A 19721-nucleotide genomic window follows, 5' to 3' on the forward strand; every position below is an offset into this window, starting at 1 on the left:
CTGGTGATCTGGCCAGTAACACACCTTCTTTATTAGAGTGCCCCCATTCTGGATGAAGGAGCACAGGGGGCAATTTTGGACAGCAGCATTGTCATTCTGAAGGGAGGTTAGTGTTAGATGGCCTAGCAGATTTAGATATACTAACATACTGAGGCTAAACCCCAGCTCACACTGCACTTCCACAAGTAGTTACAGCAACAGTTTTTTCCCTTTGGGATAAAGGTTTTACATAAATAAATACAATCATTGTAAGCATCCCTGATCACTGTAATCACCCCTGTCAGTAGTAAATGGTTTGTCTCATCCCTATAACTTTTATATCTTCAGGACAGCATGTTCTTTTGAAACACACCAGATAGATAAATAGAAAAACTAAAGCCTAAAAAGGAAACCAATGCAGCCATCACATCTAATGCCCCGTACACACGGTCGGACATTGATCGGACATTCCGACAACAAAATCCTAGGATTTTTTCCTACGGATGTTGGCTCAAACTTGTCTTGCATACACACGGTCACACAAAGTTGTCGGAAAATCCGATCGTTCTAAACGCGGTGACGTAAAACACGTAAGTCGGGACTATAAACGGGGCAGTGGCCAATAGCTTTCATCTCTTTATTTATTCTGAGCATGCGTGGCACTTTGTCCGTCGGATTTGTGTACACACGATCGGAATTTTTTTTACAGATGACAGGGTGGATATTAAACAGGAAGGGGTGTGGCCTTGCCAGGAATATATATATATATATATATATATATATATATATATATATATATATATATATATAAATACATGCACACATGCACAGTATATACGGTTACATACACACAGAACAGACCTTGAAGCTTGTTGGTAGGTCTAAATTAAAAAATATATATCTTACCTTCACTCCATTCTGCATCATATCTAGTCGCAGAGAATCACCAAATTTCTCCATAGCAGCTTTTGTCATGGCATATATGCCATTCATCGCACTCAAATAACTGCTTATACTCGACATAAACACCATACGTCCTGTAAATACAGACAAGTAAAACAAAGGATTACATTGGTAGTCTTATTTTTCTTCTTGCCTGTCAGTAGTTTTTACTTATTTTTAAATTGTCCACTTACAGGGTTTTCATTTTGAAGAAACAACTAACAAATGCAAAAGCAAATATTAAAAAACACACTTCTTCACATACTTTATTTTACGGAGAAAAAATGCCTCCTAGCTAGGGATGAGCTTCGAGTTCGAGTCGAACTCATGTTCGACTCGAACATTGGCTGTTCGCAAGTTCGCCGAACAGCGAACAATTTGGGGTGTTCGCGGCAAATTCGAATGCCGCAGAACACCCTTTAAAAGTCTATGGGAGAAATCAAAAGTGCTAATTTTAAAGGCTAATATGCAAGTTATTGTCATAAAAAGTGTTTGGGGACCCAGGTCCTGCCCCAGGGGACATGGATCAAAGCAAAAAAAAGTTTTAAAAACGGCCGTTTTTTCAGGAGCAGTGATTTTAATAATGCTTAAAGTCAAACAATAAAAGTGTAATATCCCTTTAAATTTCGTACCTGGGGGGTGTCTATAGTATGCCTGTAAAGGGGCGCATGTTTCCCGTGTTTAGAACAGTCTGACAGCAAAATGACATTTTGAAGGAAAAGACTCATTTAAAACTACGCGGCTATTGCATTGCCGACAATACACATAGAAGTTCATTGATAAAAACTGCATGGGAATTCCCCAAAGGGGAACCCCGAACCAAAAAAAAAAAAAAAAAATGACGTTTAAAACTTTTTTTTGCATTGATCCATGTCCCCTGGGGCAGGACCCAGGTCCCCAAACACTTTTTATGACAATAACTTGCATATTAGCCTTTAAAATTAGCACTTTTGATTATTCATGTTCATGGCTCATCCCTACTCCTAGCATTTCTAGCCGTGGCCATTTTGAGAAAGGGCAGATGATTCATGTAGCATTTACTTCCTGGAGTCCCTCTGCCCTTAGCTCAGGCATGGAGGCAGGAGGGTGTGCCTAGCTGAGAAAACCACTCCTACCCTCCTTCAGATGAAAGAAAAAAAAATGCCCATAAAGACTCCTGGGATGTATGACATCATTTTGGCCTAGGCCAGAAACCAGGAAGCAACTGGAGAAATGAAGAAAAAAAAGGTTAAAACAAGAGGTTGCCAAGCTGTCAGCACCTCTGCAGCCACGCCAGCGGTCCAGGCATTTTAAATCCCTGTACTTCTCCCTTTTCACCGTCAATGCTTCCAGGATGGACCAAATGGATTCTGATTGGTCAGCGCTGTCACAATGACTACCACTAACATTTTAATGTTGATGAGACAGTTTAGTTCTTAGTGCTTTAATTATCAATATTGAACCCTCTACTAGTTCATTAATATGAAGATTTTAATTACATTATAAAAATATTAGTTACAAAAAATATTTTACAACATGTTGGTGTGTGCCTATTGGAAACAATAGATTATGACGTGTTATAGGGAAGTATGGGAAAGGCAAATCAGTACACATCACCTTCATTCTTCCATGGCTTTTCTTTTTCCCTCAGTCCTTTAATATGTGAGATACATGCATTTGAAGTGTCAGTAAGGAGCGAATAATGGCTGATTCTCTCTTTGAAAGATTGGAGGGGGTGGATACTACTCAAGCAAAACCCCCCTCTCTCAGCCCCTCCTTCCCTTGAGTATGTGGCTGTGCTTGGTGAAGAGAGCACAGCTGAACTGATAGCGAGAACGTGGACGCTTTTAACGTGCCTCCGTTTCCATGGCAACGTGTACTTCTGAAACCAGGAAGCGGAGGCAGTGTGATAAGCCGTTGTTTCGTCAGATTTGGCGACCCGTCAGATTTTGGAACGGAAGTGACGTTCCGTCGCCGCCATCTTGCTACACCCCGCACTCCTCCATAGTAAGGATACACTGAGAAGGGGGAAAGCTGACATCTTGTTACACCCACCAGAGTTTTGCATTTTACACTTATTTTTAACAGTAAAGTGAGTTTATATAGTGAAATACACTACTTAGAACTCCATCTCCCTGGTTAGATGTTGAATTTTAAAAGCAGCGGCAAGCCTGCTCATCTCAAAGGTTTGCTAATCTGACAGAAGTTTGCTGCTTTTAAAATTCAACATCTAAACAGTCAGACGGAGTTGTAAGTGCTGTATTTCACTATATAAACTCACTTTACTGTTAAAAATAAGTGTAAAATGCAAAACTCCGGTGGGTGTAACAAGATGTCTGTTTTCCCCCTTCTCAGTGTATCCTTACTATGGAGGAGTGTGGGGTGTAGCAAGAGGGCGGTGATGGAACGTCACTTCCGTTACACATTCTGACGGGTCGCCTAATCTGACGAAACACCTGTCTCAGTGCCCTGTGTATAGAGCATACCTGTGTTCAATACATTGCAGGGAAGAGGGAAACTGCAAACTCCCTGTCCTCTAAATCAAAACTGAAATATCTGGGGTCTCCTGTAATGTAAATAATAAAGAATAAATAAGTAAAAAATCTGATGCTTTAAAAACCATGCTTGACACTTGGCACATTGAGAAGTCTAAAGTGCATTTGATTGTCCGAGATAATGCGCGGAACATGGCAAAAGCAATGGAGGACAGTGAACTTAAAAGCATACCATGTATGGCACACACGCTACAATTGACTGTGAATGAGGTATTGCTGAGTCAGCGCACCATATCTGATATCGTATCAAAAGGAAGAAAAATTGTGGGTCACTTTAAGCATTCTCAGCTTGCTTATTCCAGGTCTACAAGCTTTGCAGATACAGTTTTGAATGCCACCGAAACAACTACAGCAAGATGTAGCCACTCGTTGGAACAGCACCTACTATATGCTGCAAAGTCTTTTCGAACAAAAGCATATTTTAGCTGCGTACATTGCAGATTACGAGCTGCCGGCAACACTGAGCGCACATCAGTGGATGTTATTTGAAAATAGTTTGTCTCTTCTATCTCCATTTGAACAGTTAACAAAAGAAATAAGGTCAGCGAATGCTTCCATTGCCGAAGTTATTCCCTTGATTGTACACTGAAGCGTCTGCTAGGAAAAGAGGTAGAAACAGACCATGGCGTAAAAACTGCTAAAACCACTCTACTGGAGGCCGTTAACCGGTTTCAAGACACCAATTCCAACCCTCTGTACTGCATTGCAACAGTTCTAGATCCTCAATTTAAAGAGCATTATTTTAATGTGGAGAAAAAGCAGCGTGCACGGGAAATGATACCAGCACAAATGGAGGTAATGGAAGCATCTGGTGAAGGAGTTTCGAAGTGTAGCATAGAAGAAAGTATGTGGGAAAAAATGATCCACACTCCGGTTGTTGCTCTTAAATTTTCTTCATTTTATTGAATAGCCACAGTGAACAAACACAGATTAATTCAGTTGACGCGTTTCAGCCTATAAGGCCTTAGTCATAACCACATTACAGACATAAAACTTTGAAATAAATAGTAGCCCTAAAGATCACAGGCTCCACCCATTGATTGTCTTAATTGACCGCAGGCAATTATCCAAAAAAGAGAATCAGCTGCAATACATATAGGGTGATCCATGTGTATGCCACTAATTTTGACACACCTTGTAGTGATAATATGCAAACAGGGGCGGACTGACCATTGAGCCACTAGGGGCCCCCATCAGGGTTGCCACCCTCAGTAAAACCAGGGACAGTATATATAAATCTGTGGGTTTTTTTACATCTGTCTGTGTATACTGTGTGTACATGTATGTGTATACTGTGTGATTGTATACTGTGTGTGTGTATACTGTGTGGCCCCATAATCTCTGATTGCCTGGGGGCCCCATAATCTCCTATTGCCCGGGGGCCCCATGAGTTATCAGTCCGCCCCTGTATGCAAATATATGTACACACACGCATGTACACACACGTGCATACATTCATACACGTATAGACATATGCATAAGAAAGCACACTATAAAATTAAAAAAACATTAAATAAAGAAGATGAAAATAATAATCCAGGTATGTGAAAATAGAAAAAAAAAACAGAAGAGAGAAGGGAAAAGAGAGAGAGGAGGCTCTGGGGAGAGGCATTCTTAATGTAAGTGCAAGTCCAAATCACACCTCAGGTTTTAACCCCTGAGGCGATCTAGTTTTTATTCTAAAAATCCACCATGCTTCTTTCCCCAGTAGCCTTCTCTCCCTGTCACCTCCTCTGGGCGAGTGAGACAACCGTTCTATTCCTCTGAAGGGAAATGAGGAAAGATCGCCCTGATGACATTCCCTAAAGTGATGTGTTGCATTCAAAATATTTCTAGCATTTGAGTTATGTCACAGTAATGTTCCCTATACGGGCTCTCAAAGGACTTGTGGTACAACCTACATATTGGAGGCTGCATGAAATACAGGTGAACAGGTAAATTACATACATTTTTGTATTACAAGGGTAACTTCCTGGATAGGAGAGCCAGGTGGGTTGGCATTGTTTAGATGAGAAAAGAGGGACTGATAGTGCAGTCCCTAATATGGGCGCACGTCGTCTAGAAAAATGGCAACCTGCTTGCAATATCCCATTTAAATCTTTATCTGTATACAGTATTGGCAAATTATTTTTTATTATTCTGACTATTTGATGATATTCTTGGGAAAATGTAGTTACAAATGTAATAGGTTTGCCCGTTCTTCTATTTCTAGAGTTGTAAGGTTTATTCTTTATTTTTTATTTTTATGCTCTCTCTTGGTTTTAGGCTTATCTGACAGTAATTCCTCTCTGTCCATTCTTAAAACCCTTTCCGGTCCTTGGTGTATAACAGATTCGTTATAACCTCGGTCCAACAAGCGCTGATGAATCACCTTGCATTCCAGCTCAAAGACTGAGTCTGTTGAACAGTTTGGCTTGGTTCGAATAAACTCCCCATAAGGGATGGCATTGATGGTGTGCGATGGATGACAACTGGCTGCAAAAAGTGTAGTGTTACCAGAGCATGGTTTCTTATAGGTGCATGTTGAAACATCACCCGTAGTTGGATCGCCCTTCAGGGTGATGTCTAAAAAGTTTATACTGAAAGCATCATGCTTAATTGAAAAATGCAAATTTAACTGATTGTCATTAAGGCATTTCCAAAATTCATGCAATCCTATAGTGTCACCATCCCACACCATCACAAGGTCATCGATACAGCGACCATACCATACAATCTGCCTGGCAAAGAGGTTGCTGGGAGAGAACAAAAATTGTTCCTCCCACCAACCCATGTAGAGATTCGCCATGGACGTTGAGAAACTAGCACCCATTGACGACCACCATGGGTTGGTGGGAGGAACAATTTTTGTCTTTTTTGGATTTGCCTTTAGTAAATCAACCCCTATGTTCCAATTGTCTAGTTGTGCCATTGGTTGTTCATTGTAGTTCTTCTACAGTTTTTTTTGTACTTCTTCAATTTAAAAGAGAACTCCAGCTTTTGAACTACATAGTTTGTTGTTGGGCCAAACTATGTCTCTCCCTAAGCTGTCAGCCCGCTGCATGTTCGGAACTGTATGTATCTGTGGCTGGCTACATACATACAGTACACTGCACTGTGTTCCAGGTATGGGTGGAGACTTCCAGGAACACAGACTACTCTACAGTCTGGTCTCCAGCAGCGGCGCTTAGTCAATCACAGAAAGCGATGTATTCTTCTGAAATTGCTTGCTGAGATTGGCTGAGCGCCGCTGCTGGAGACCAGACTGTAGACTAGTCTGTGTTCTGGGAAGTCTCAGCACATACCCGAAACACAGTACTGTATGACTATGTATGTAACCGCATCTACATACATACAGTTTTATTGCACATGCAGTGCACTGACACCATAGGGAGAGAACTTAGGGAAATTTGTTCTCAATTCTCATTTAAAGTGGAGTTCCACCCACTTTTACAAATCTTCAGCATCCCTCACTAAACTGTGCACTGTAAACGAATTGGATATTTTTAAATTTTTTTTCTCAGCACCTACTGTATATCTGCTGTATTCATTTTTCACTTCCTCCTACCTGGCCGTGGCCCATCGCATCATTTCCTGTTTGCAATGCCTTCTGGGAAGGGGCAGCAACATCCTCTGACACTGCCGTTGCTATGGAAACCTGACCTGAAACCTATTACACTGCTTGTGCTGCACTGAGCATGTGCGAGATCTGCAAGGATGAGATCCAGGAAGAAATACAGTCTGGCTTCAGATGCCCACACTTAAGATGGCCACGGCCTGCTGTAAGTTTATAAAATAACAAACTACTGCTATAAAACAACAAAACAGACCTTAGTTTACAGACTAACTTTACTAGAATACATTAAGCTTGTGTATTATAGGGGTATTTTTATTTAAAAAGTATAATTTCGGCCGGAACACAACTTTAAGTTGAAAATAAAATAATAAAATAAAATATAATATGTTATGTTTACAGAAAAATTGAATAACGAAACAGATAACGAACAGAATGAAACAGAATAACGGCCTTCTGGCATAATTCTGTTATGGTTATGTTGTGAATTCATGAAGAAATATATTTTATATTTACTGGCAGAAACATGAGAGATGCTTAGGCCTCAAAAAGTAGATGAACTATGATGTTAAATAATTGAACTGTTGCCCTTTTGGAGACCTTTAGGACAAAATTGACGTTCTCATGTTTGACCAAGTCTTTCTCTACTACTTCAAATATTGAAGACTTTTACAAGCATGTATTGTAAAGGAAACTGTTGGAACAAAAACTGCTCTTGTCACAAAACAAGGAGATATTTACATGGTATTGTGAATAAACAAAAGCTGCCACAGGATACAAGGTTATACAGACTATTCTGCTACATAGAGATAACCTCACCTGGCATAACCCTATTGTGTTCAAATGATGGACTGTTTAAATAGCTAACACCTTGGCTAACAAAACTCATTGTATGAACTTTTAGGATGGTTTAGAGTCAAACAAGTCATTTCTAAACACCCAGTGGGAATGTTCAAGGTCCATCTCAACACGTTAGAGAGAGTTGAATATTGTGCCAGTCAAAAATATTTTAAAAGTATCTATAAGGTTATTATAAGTCATTTCAAACTATCTATGACATTGTAGGTCACAGAGACATATTATAATTTTGGCATCTGCGGACCCAACAACTTTGATATGAAGAAAATATATATGAAAGTGTGATTTTATAAGTAGAAGTGTTTTAAGAAACTAATTAGTATTAGGAAAAACATATAATTATGATTATAATTATATAAGATTGTAGCCTATGCTTAGATAAACAAATATGCAGTGGAGATACCAGAAGTTATACAGGTTTCCATATAGATAATCATTTTTATGTAGTATTGATGAAATATATAACAACGTGTGTATTTCCTAGATAGACCAGCCTGTATAGACATACATTTATAGAGATACAGATATATAACCAAGTTATGTAAGGGTGACTAATCAAACTTATACTGAGTGTATTTTACATTAGACCGATTACCAGAATATCTAAAAGTATATACTATCCTTACCATTATACACATTATGAAAATAGAATGTATTAACTTAAAAGGATGGACTCAAAACACATGTGAGACACCTGGTGGTTGAAGGTGGTATTATTTGAACTCACTAAATTTCCAGAGGAGGTTAATAATTAAGTCTCCTAACCCAATGGGAAGTGGCCACGTCCTTTTGGGCAGAGCCATTATAATTTTTATGGTCTTATTATCTGAAATGGTATTTAGAGGCAAGTAAGATGGAAAGGAGGGGAGAGGAAGGAGAGCTCAGGGGGAGAGCTCAGGGATCCACCCTGAGGGGGGACACTGGGAGACACACACACTCCCAGACTGACACTCATGCACCATGCATGAATACATATCTTTACATTCATGAAGACTCCTCAACACCTAATACTTAGAACTCAGAGGTCACAAGAAGAATATCCATTTTTGAAACTACGGCAGCCATCTTAACTCTGGTAACCAGCCGATAGGAACAGTAGCCATCCTGGAATGGGTAATTATGTCATGTTGATTTTATCTTGTATGTTCTCTCAAATATTGATATGTTCTCTCAAATATTGATGTATTGAATATTATACAATTGATAATCATTCTCCCGAATCAATAACCGCCTTGTAGATTTTTCTCTAAAGATTCAAATTTTTCATTATATTTTTCTTTGTGCATAGTTGCCACGTTTATTGACAAAACAAACGTCTAATTTATTTCACAATTTTGACCACTTACTTACCTGCAGCAAAGTAACAGTTGCACGTGTGAAATACAGATGTTTTGTTTAATTGTCAATTTCACAAGGTTATTGATTCTACCGAGAAGTTATCATGGTGGTATTAGGTCAAAGGGACGGTACGCCCATTTTTGCAAGTGTTTTTATTGATTTTCAAGACGTTCATGTAACGCAATCGGTATCTTAATTCCATGTGATTATTTGTGTTTGTTAACCAATAAATAACTGTTTCGTATGCCCACACGTCTCCGTGAATAAGTTTCACAAGCATAGACTGTGTCATAGAGATTGATTTTGTATCTTAAAAATATCTTCGTTAAAAATTACTCAATAATAATTATTGTGCGGGAAACCTGTCCTTAAAAAGGCACAACTTATTTTGACTGATTATTCACGACAGTTAGTTGTTATTTAATTTTATAACAGTTTGTTCTGCTCAGTAACTTTGCAATTAAAGAGATATGAAACTGAATAGGAAAACACTCAGAGTTTGATTGATTTACTAAAACTGGAGAGTGCAAAACCTGGTGCAAGGTTAGGTTAACCAACTGGCTTCCAGTTTTTTTTGTCAAAGCTTTGAACAAGAACTTCGAAGCTCATTGGCTAATATACTCAGCTGCGCTAAATTTTTCAATCTCTCCAATTTTAGTAAATCAACTCTACAATCTCCGGTGCTTAGAAGTGGGCCCCAGACTGCTGCCTACATTTTTCCCTGCTGGCTTTACTGGACATGCCTCGCCTTGATGCCCTCTTATGACTAGGGAAGTCAATGGATAAACTGTCTGAAATAAAACAAGACAGAGGGTGCACCGGCCTAGTGCATTATCTTAAGAAAGACCTCTCTTTGTTAATATGGTAAGTAATATACAACAAACCAACAGGTGTACTCTATCAACCTTGTCAGTAAGCTTCCAGTCCACAATACATCATATCACATCACCTATAGGACAACTGGAAACCCCAACAGGCTAACGTGTTTTGAGGACTTGCCTCTCCTCGGAGCTCTGGCTCAAAGGAAGAGGCAAGTCCTTGAAACACGTTAACCTGTTTTTGGGTTTTCCAGTTGTCCCACTCCCATTATATTATGTGAATGATGATGTATCGTGGACTGGAAGCTGATGTTTTACTTTGACAACAAGCTTTCATACAACTGACCTGACGGTTTAGTAGCATGATCTGTATAATAGCCTGTGCGCCCTCTGTCTTGTTTTATGGTTCTTCTGTTTTTGCACAGTAAACAGTGCAAATACCGTATGTCTACTCAAACATAGAGTCTCTTAGTCTTTGGCATTTTATATTATGCCTGTTTGGTTTTTTATTTTAATTTTTTTTATTATTATTAATTATTGTGTAGCATATGTACTGTTACTGTAAGTTTCTTTATTTCATTTTGTATTTATTTTTTGTGTCCAATTTATGTGGTTTACTTTTTATTAAAATACTTATTTTACATTACTATATTTTATTTTTTATTCGTTAAATTCATGATAATTAAAAAGTCGAATAACGAATATAACACAATTTTATATATCAACGTTTTATTATTTTAAAAAACTGTCATTTTCGGTATCGGTTTTCGTTTTTGGCCTAGTGTATCCTTCATTTTCGGTTTTGGTACCAAAATTCCTATTCAGTGCACCCCTAATTCAAACCCTGTTTAGAGTGCTGCTTTCTCTGAGATGAACATTTCATTTTATATTGCTTGGATTTGTTTACTTCACACTAAGCCCAGGGGTTTTATACACATTTTAAGTGCTGTTTTATTTTTAGTAAAAAACAACAGAAAGTCGGTGCTACACACTGAAAAGAGCCAATAGTGAACAGAGGCAGTATACTCTCCCTTAAACCTTACAAAGTCATATAAATTGCAGCGCTCTAATTAACATAAAATATGCATGAGATAAAAATTAAATAATGTGCAAAGTTCAATAATATAAAAATTCAAAAACAGTGATCGCATTATGTGTACATTCGCTGAATATCAAGTTCATCAGTTCAGTTATGATAAATAATTGGATAATCCAATAAAGTTCATCAAATGAATATCCAAGTAAAAATGCTTCCATGCTCTAGTATGGCTGTATTGCACACTCACTGGAAAAACAGGCTGCTCACTTAAAGTGATTTTAAAGGCAGAAGGTTTTTATCTTAATGCATTCTATGCATTAAAGTGATTGTAAAGCTTTGATTATTTTTTTCAAAAAATAACAAACATGTCATACTTACCTTCACTGTGCAGCTTGTTTTGCACAAAGTGGCCCCGAACACCGTCTTCTGGGGTCCCTCGGCGGCTCTCGCGGCTCCTCCCCACATCAGATGGGGGCTTGCGGACGCGCTCCCGAGTCTATCATTTGGCGTCCATAGCCGCCGAATGTATGACTCGGGCCCGTCCCCCGCCTCATTGGATTTGATTGACAGCAGCGGGAGCCAATGGTTGCGCTGCTATCAATCTATCCAATCAAGAACAGAGAACCCCGGGCAGAGGGACAGCGCGTCCCCGTCGGGTGAAATTCTAGGGCTCAGGTAAGTAAAACAGGGGGGCTGAGGGGACAGTCACTGCCAGGTGTTTTTTCACCTTAATGGGTTTACAACCCCTTTAGGGTAAAAGAAACTTCTGTGTGCAGCAGCCCCACTCAACTCTCCCTATTATTAACCTGAGCCACATCTAGATCCAGTGATGTTGTGGGAAGGCTCGGCTACCTGGGACTCCCCTGCTCATTAGCTGAGACACCAGCACGGCGCCATTGGCTCCCGCTGCTGTCAATCAAAGTCAGTCAGCCAATGAGGAGAGAAATGGGGTGGGATGGGCCACGATTCCATGTCTGAATAGACACACAGAGCAGTGGCTCAGCTCGGGTGCCCCTATTGAAAGCTGTTTGCTATGGGGACACTCTGCATGAGGGAGGGGCCAGGAGAGCCAGTGGGGGGCACAAGAAGAGGAGGATCTGTGCTGCTCCATGCAAAACCACTGCAGAGGGCAGGTAAGTATAACATGCTTGTTATTTTTTTACTTAAAAAAAATAGACTTTAAAATCACTTTAAGTGCGGAAAAACAGGCTGCTCACCTTAAAGAGGTTATGAAGGCAGAAGGTTTTTTATCTTATTGCATTCTATGCATTAAGATAAAAAACCTGTGTGCAGCAGTGGCCCTCCAGCACCCAATAATACTCACCTGAGCCCATCTCTCTCCAGAGATGTCCACGAGTGCCTTAGCCATCCAAAACGCTCCTCCTGATTGGCTGAGACACAGCAGCAGCGCCATTGGCTCTCGCTGCTGTCAAAGTCAGTCAGCAAATCAGAAGAGAGAGGGGGCAGGGGCGGAGCTCTGTGTCTGAATGGACACAGGGAGCTGTGGCTCAGCTCGGGTGCCCCCATAGCAAGCTGCTTGCTGTGGGGGCACTTGACAAGAGGGAGGGGCCAGGAGCACAGAAGATGGACCCGAGAAGAGGAGGATCGGGGCTGCTCTGTGCAAATCCACTGCAACAGAGCAGGTAAGTCTAACATGTTTGGTATTTTTAGAGAAAAAAACCTGAGACTTTACAATCACTTTAAGTGGTAGTAAACCGCAGCTGTTTAAGGAAAAAAAAACACCTGTAAAGCAACGCATACTAGCACATTATAAAATACTTACCTTGGAACGAAGCCTTCCATCAGAGCGTTATCACCGCTGAGAGGGCTGACATCTTTTCTCAGTCTTTCGTTCGGGTTCGCATGCTCTGGCTGATTGGCCGAAGCTGCGGTGACGTCCCTCGGTTCCGACACGAAGCTCTGAAGGTCCAGCAAGATAAATCGGATCTTCAGTGCGCATGCGCTAGTATATAACTGGCTGCATCCAGGGTGAATATCTCCTAAACGGTCCATGTTTAGGCTCCATGCACACAGGACGCTCAGCAATCTGAACGTCGGATTGCTGCCAGGAGAACGCTGCTTTAAAAATGCGATTTTATCAGCGTTTTGCATTGCTGTCAATGCATGTTACTCCGCACTGGCTTTTAGCCGCCTTTCTCTGCCTCTATTCAAAATCAATGGTTCCCTATGGAAGCCCATTGATTTGAATAGAAGTCGCACCGCAGGTCGGATCATGATGATCCAACTTGCGGTGCGACTTGTATGCTGAGGATGAAGGGGAGCCCCCACCAGAATGAAAACAAAAATTGGCAAGGGGTTCCCTCCTCGGACGATACTGGACCCTTCGGTCTGGTATGGATTTTAAGGGGAACCCCCTACGCCAAAAAAAATGGCGTGGGGTCCCCCCAAAATTCATACCAGACCCCTATCCGAGCACGCAGCCCGGCTGGTCAGGAAAGGGGGTGGGGACGAGTGAGCGCCCCCCCTCCTAAACCGTACCAGGCCGCATGCCCTCAACATGAGGGGTGGATGCTTTGGGGCAGGGGGGGCCTTGCGCCCCCCCACCCCAAAGCACCTTGTCCCCATGTTGATGAGGACAAGGGCCCCTTCCTGACAACCCTGGCCGTTGGTTGTCGGGGTCTGCGGGTGGGGGCTTATGGGAATCTGGGAGCCCCCTTTAAAAACGGGACCCCTAGATCCCAACCCCCCACCCTATGTGAATGAGTATGGGGTACATTGTACCCCTACCCATTCACCTGGGGAAAAAGTGTCACTAAAAAGACACATTACACTGGTTTTTAAAGTAATTTATTAGGCAGCTCCGGGGGTCTCTTCCGCCTTCTTCCCCGCACTCTCCGGTTCTCCTCCCGCTGTCCGGTCGTCTTCTGCTGGGGTCTTCTGCGGGGTCACCGGGTGATGTCATCCGGTGACCCCGCCCCTTATGACGTCACCGTCCCATCATGCCCCGGACGGTGACGTCATAAGGGGTGGGGTCACCTGATGACATCACCCGGTGACCCCGCCGCATGCCTATATAAGTCGCACACCGTGCACACGGCATTACAGCGGGAGAGAGCTTCGAGTCAACATCAGAAGAAGAGAAGAGGGAAGAAGACGATGGAGAAGACCGGGCAAGAGCTAGCAAAAGAGCGGGCAAAAGAGCACAAGAACCCGGTAGAAGACGACCGGACGGCGGGAGGAGAACCGGAGAGTGCGGAGAAGAGGCCGGAGAGGGGAAGAAGGCGGAAGAGACCCCTGAAGTCGGAAGAGACCCCCGAAGCTGCCTAATAAACTACTTTAAAAACCAGTGTAATGTGTTTTTTTTGTTGACATTTTTTCCCCAGGTGAGGGCATGCGGCCTGGTACGGTTTAGGAGGGGGGGGCGCCCGCTCGTCCCCACCCCCTTTCCTGACCAGCTGGGCTGCGTGCTCGGATAAGGGTCTGGTATGGATTTTGGGGGGACCCCCACGCTGTTTGTTCGGCGTAGGGGGTTCCCTTAAAACCCATGCTAGACTGAAGGGTCCAGTATCGTCTGAGGGGGGAACCCCACGCCAATTTTTTTTCCATTCTGGTGGGGGCTCCCCTTCATCCTCAGCACACAAGTCGCACTTCTATTCGAATCAATGGGCTCCCATAGGGAACCATTGATTTTGAATAGAGGCAGAGAAATGCCTAACGAGGCTTAAACGCTCTTTTTACAGCGATAACCCTCGTTTAACACCTTTTACCGGTGTCTGGCATTTCCAGGACTGCTCTTGTACGCAATTTTATGGCGTTCAGAAAACAGCCCATAAACCCCACTGCTGATAAACGTCCATGTGTGCATGGACACATAGGATAACATAGAGTGGAGTTTATGGGGCTTAAAAAAAAAAACGCCCAAACTCCAAAAACGGCTGTTTATGAGCTCCAGTGTGCATGGAGCCTTAGGAGATATTCATTTTACCTACAGGCATTATAGGCATTCCTGTAGGTAAAAATCACAAAGTGGAGTGTACTACCGCTTAAAGTTGTTTTATTATTAGCAAACTTTTTATGAAGGAGTCTCTCTGTTACCAAATAGGTAAAGAATATTGCAGTCTCAAAACCTGGGTGTGACGGGAGTCACTTTGGACGGGGGGCTTGTGGAACCCAGCTTACCTTGGAGAGCACTGGAAGCTCCCATGGCATCTCCTATGTGTAGGTTACCCTGTGTCCATTCGGGGCACAGGGTGACCGAGAAGCCCAGTCTGATCTGTACTAGTCAGACTCACTGTACAACCACACTGGAATGTTGTGTGTATGTATATATATATATATATATATATATATATATATATATATATATATATATATAGTATATTGTCTCATACTGTTGTGGACTGTTTGCTGGGTCATTTGGGGTGTGACTGTATTCCATTGTTCTATTGTTTGTGTCTGCCTTGTGAGCAAAGTATTATGGGATGTATGTGTCAGGGCTGGGCTCAGCCCTTCCTTCTCTGAGCTGGCCGCTCAGCTGTCCGCTAATTACCAGCTCTTATCTCTCCACAGTGACTCACCTGTTAATGATATCCTGCTCGTCAGTCCTGTCTACTTAAGCCATCCAGTCCAGATGATCTCTGCCTTCGCCTTGGTCAACATTACAGAGACTATCTCCTGCGTTCCTGTTAAAGACTTGCTTGGCTGACATTCCTTCTGGCTCCAGATCCTGCTTGCTTTTGCACTACGCTGTTCCCTGGCTTCCTGACTTTCTGGCTTGTCTGACTATCCGTTCCGGTTACCAAACTTTGGCTATGTTTTGACTACGTTTGTTCCATTTACTTTTATTATTAAACAAGTGTGATTTAACTGTACTTCTGTCTCGGTTTCACATGTCTATGTGGATAATCTGTGAGAGGGTGGGGGGACTGCCGTCACACTGGGCACTGGCCAGAAGATGTGCAATATAAACCAAAGATACCTCTGAATGCTTGCCATTGGATGTGTGGTACAAGCCCCAAATGCCTGGCCTAAAAACAGCAAGGAAAACAACCATATCTCACCTTTACTTTTCTGTATCAGCGGTGAAAAAGCGAGTGTGATCCTAATGCTTCCAAGTAGGTTAATATCTAGAATTCGCCGGTACTCTTCAATTGTGTGCCAGTCAAAACGTCCCCACATGCTTATGCCAGCATTATTAACAATACCCCACAGTCCTAAAAGAAAATAAATTATTTTATTTCCATAAAATAAAAGGAAATATATATAAAATTTCAAATAATTAAGCAAATTTAATAAAGGCAGACATGGAATGAATTTGATTATAACAGAGAAGGATGAGGCTCTGCCTGTAATCGAGAGGCATGGGGCACTGCATGTGACAGAGATGGGGCATTTTGATGGCATGGATTATGGGAAATGAGGTATATTTGCTGAAATGCAACTCTAGCTGGTGACATGGATACTGCAAAGAGAGCTGTGCGTACTAGACTGAGGATTTCACTGGTATCATGGATACTGTGGCGTTATCTGCACTCTGCAGTGCACATGTCCCTGGAGAAATGGATGCCCAGGAATGAGCTGTGTGTGTACTACATAGCCAGGAGCAAGCCAGGTTAAAGAGAAGATACAGGGCTATAAAGCTAATATATATATATATATATATATATATATTTTTTTTTATATATATATATATATATATATATATATATATATATATATATATATATATATTCTCAGAGATCTAAACCTTCAGTTGATTCTTCAAAACGTGTTTATTCCTGATCTCATGACCAATGGCAATTTGATGCCCTGGATCCACAGTCTACAAAATGATTTAGTTATCTTTTTAATATTAGTTGCCATTTATATTTTAAGCTGTTAGAAATACATCCAGACATTTATTTTAAAATCCAATGGATCCATCTAGAACCAAATTATGCCACAGTTTTAAAACTAGTATACTAAATAGCTGAGGTTGGTATGCGAAGGTTGAACTTTATTTCCTTCAGTAGCAAAGAGTGAGCTTATCCCTGTCTTCTACAGTGACCTTAATTTGAAGAACTGTTTACTGAGACTGCTATATGGCACTTTCAGAAAACGCACCAAAAATGATCCAATGCAATAGATGTCTATGGCAAAGCACAGGTAACCCGCGGGTGCAGCGCAGTGTATGTTTTGCATACAATTTGTTACTTACTCATTTATAGTGTTTTATATATATATATATATATATATATATATATATATATATATATATACGCACACAGTATCTCACAAAAGTGAGTACACCCCTCACATTTTTAAAATTATTTTATTATATCTTTTCATGTGACAACACTGAAGAAATGACACTTTGCTACAATGTAAAGTAGTGAGTGTACAGCTTGTATAACAGTGTAAATTTGCTGTCCCCTCAAAATAACTCAACACACAGCTATTAATGTCTAAACCGCTGGCAACAAAAGTGAGTACACCCCTAAGTGAAAATGTCCACATTGGGCCCAATTAGCCATTTTCCCTCCCCAGTGTCATGTTGTTGCAGCAAAAAAGCTCTATCAATTTTGGGAAACCAGTAGTAACTATGGACAACAGACTAAGAAAAACAAACCTTTTATTTTTGCCAGCAAAAAGACACACAGCTCTCGCTCATGCCAAGGAGCTGGGTGTGTCTTATGAACCATTACAGCGTGTATATATTTCAACATTCCTGAAGAGTTGTGTAAACTTCTGAATAACTTGTTAGCGAGCTAACTGGTCAGACTTCTTACCGTGAGTGGAGTTTGCTCACAATAGTGCCTTGAATTCTGCTTCCCGATTGTCCCCGTTTATGGCGAACTATGGTTTCCAACCTTCCATGTTGCCTGACTTATTTGTTCCGCAGAGTATTCCTGCATTAGAGGAGCATCTCTGTGGTCTTCGTTCCACTTGGGCACAAGTTCAGGAGGCTTTGTGACATGCTAATGATAGGTACAGAATCCATGCTGACCGCAGACGCCTGCCTGCGCCTTTCTACCAGGTTGGGGACAGGGTGTGGCTGTCATCTAGCAACCTCTGACTTCGTGTTCCCTCTCTGAAGTTCGCACCTTGGTTTATTGGGCCTTTCCGTATTCTTCGCAGGATTAACCCAGTGGATTACGCATTAGACCTTCCTTCTAATATGCGTATCTCAAATGTATTTCATGTCTCCTTATTAAAACATTTGGTCTGCAACCGCTTTACCACCTCGTTTCCTCGTCCTCACCCTGTACAGGTTGAGAACTATGAGGAGTATGAAGTACAGTCCATTGTGGACTCCCGTAGGTTCCGTGGGCGCATATAGTACCTGGTGCATTGGAAAGGGTACGGTCTGGAGGAACGCTCTTGGGTCTCATCCTCGGACATACATGCCCCTGTCCTTGGTGATTTCCATCAACGTTTTCATCTCAAACTTGGTGGTCCTCCGAGGGGGAGGGGTCAATTGGGATGACAATTCTCCCGTCCTGCAGTTGGTATCACCGGTCTTCTCTGTACTTTCCAGTTTTAGTCTCTATCCATTCTTGTTCTGCCTTTGTATAGACCGGATCCCATTCAAAGAGTGGCACTGGGAACAGGGAGGGCCATTATCAGTGGTGGGGGCCACTGTAGTGCTGCATCTCTGGCTGCTTGGTCTGCGTTCCTTTTTCCTCTAGCCTCCCTTTTGATGGCCCCTACAGTGGATCACTGCAACTGCAGAGGGGGCCCATACTGCTTCCAAAAGCGCCAGTATTTCTGTCCCATATTTGATGCTCTTCCCTCCAGATGGAATAAGTCCTCTTTCCTTATACAGGGCTCCATGAGCAAGGAGAGTCAGAAAAGCATACTTAGAGTCTACATAAACGTTCAGTTTTAGTCCAGCAGCCAGTTGAAAGGCTCTGGTCAATGCGGTTAGTTTTGCTTTCTGTGCAGAGGTTCCCTATGGTATGGCTTCTGCCTCTATCACTCCTCCTGTGTAACCACTATGTAGCCAACATAACAGATCCCCCATCTTTCACAAAACTCCTGCCATCAGTGAAGTACTCAACATCTGACTTTCCCAAGGCACTGTCTTTCAAGTCTCGCCGGCTTTCATAGACTTCATCCATTACTTGAAGGCGGTCATATGCTAAGGGTCTGGGTGAGGTGGTAAGGGTGGGAAGCAGAGTGGCTGGGTTTGGGGTGTTAACAGTCTCTAAATGGATTCAGGGATATTTACACAGCATAGCCTGGTATTTGACTATCCGGCTGTTAGTGAACCAGTGATTTCCCTTGTAATCCATCAATGCCTCTACTTGATTTGGGACTCAAACTTACATCTCCTGACACAGTGACAACTTGTCATCTTTGGCACATACTTCCTGTCCTTGCAACATACACTTTTCTTCTTCTTCTTGCAACATGCATATAAACGGCTTTCCAGTTTCAACACATACTATTTCTTCTTCTTCCAACTCGAGCTTCCGTCTAAGCATTCTCTACTTCTCTGAACTTTCCTGTCAGGACTTCTGCCAGTAAATCAACTTTCTGCTCCATTCTCCGATCTTCTTCCCGTTTTGTTTAACCACGCCTGCTTCTGTAGTTTCCTTTTGATGTCTCTTGCAGACTGACTTCATCCGCTCTAAAATAGCTGTCCGATACATTCTAAAGCCCCGTACACACGATCATACTTTCCGACAACAAAACCGTGGAATTTTGTTTGAAGGGTG

General features: G+C 41.9%; 1 protein-coding gene across 1 annotated transcript in view; it reads right to left on the bottom strand.

Moving 5' to 3' along the window:
• LOC141140784 (D-beta-hydroxybutyrate dehydrogenase, mitochondrial-like) overlaps positions 1-19721 on the bottom strand; it is a 51357-nt gene that overhangs the window by 14965 nt on the left and 16671 nt on the right. The window contains exons 2-3 of the mRNA XM_073628281.1: positions 16083-16235; positions 886-1016 (exon numbers count right to left, since the gene is read on the bottom strand). Of these exons, the coding sequence (XP_073484382.1) occupies positions 886-1016; positions 16083-16235 (284 nt within the window). The remainder of the gene's footprint in view (positions 1-885; positions 1017-16082; positions 16236-19721) is intronic.

The sequence above is a fragment of the Aquarana catesbeiana genome, linkage group LG04, assembly GCF_042186555.1.
Source record: "Aquarana catesbeiana isolate 2022-GZ linkage group LG04, ASM4218655v1, whole genome shotgun sequence".
NCBI classification, from domain to species: Eukaryota; Metazoa; Chordata; class Amphibia; order Anura; family Ranidae; genus Aquarana; species Aquarana catesbeiana.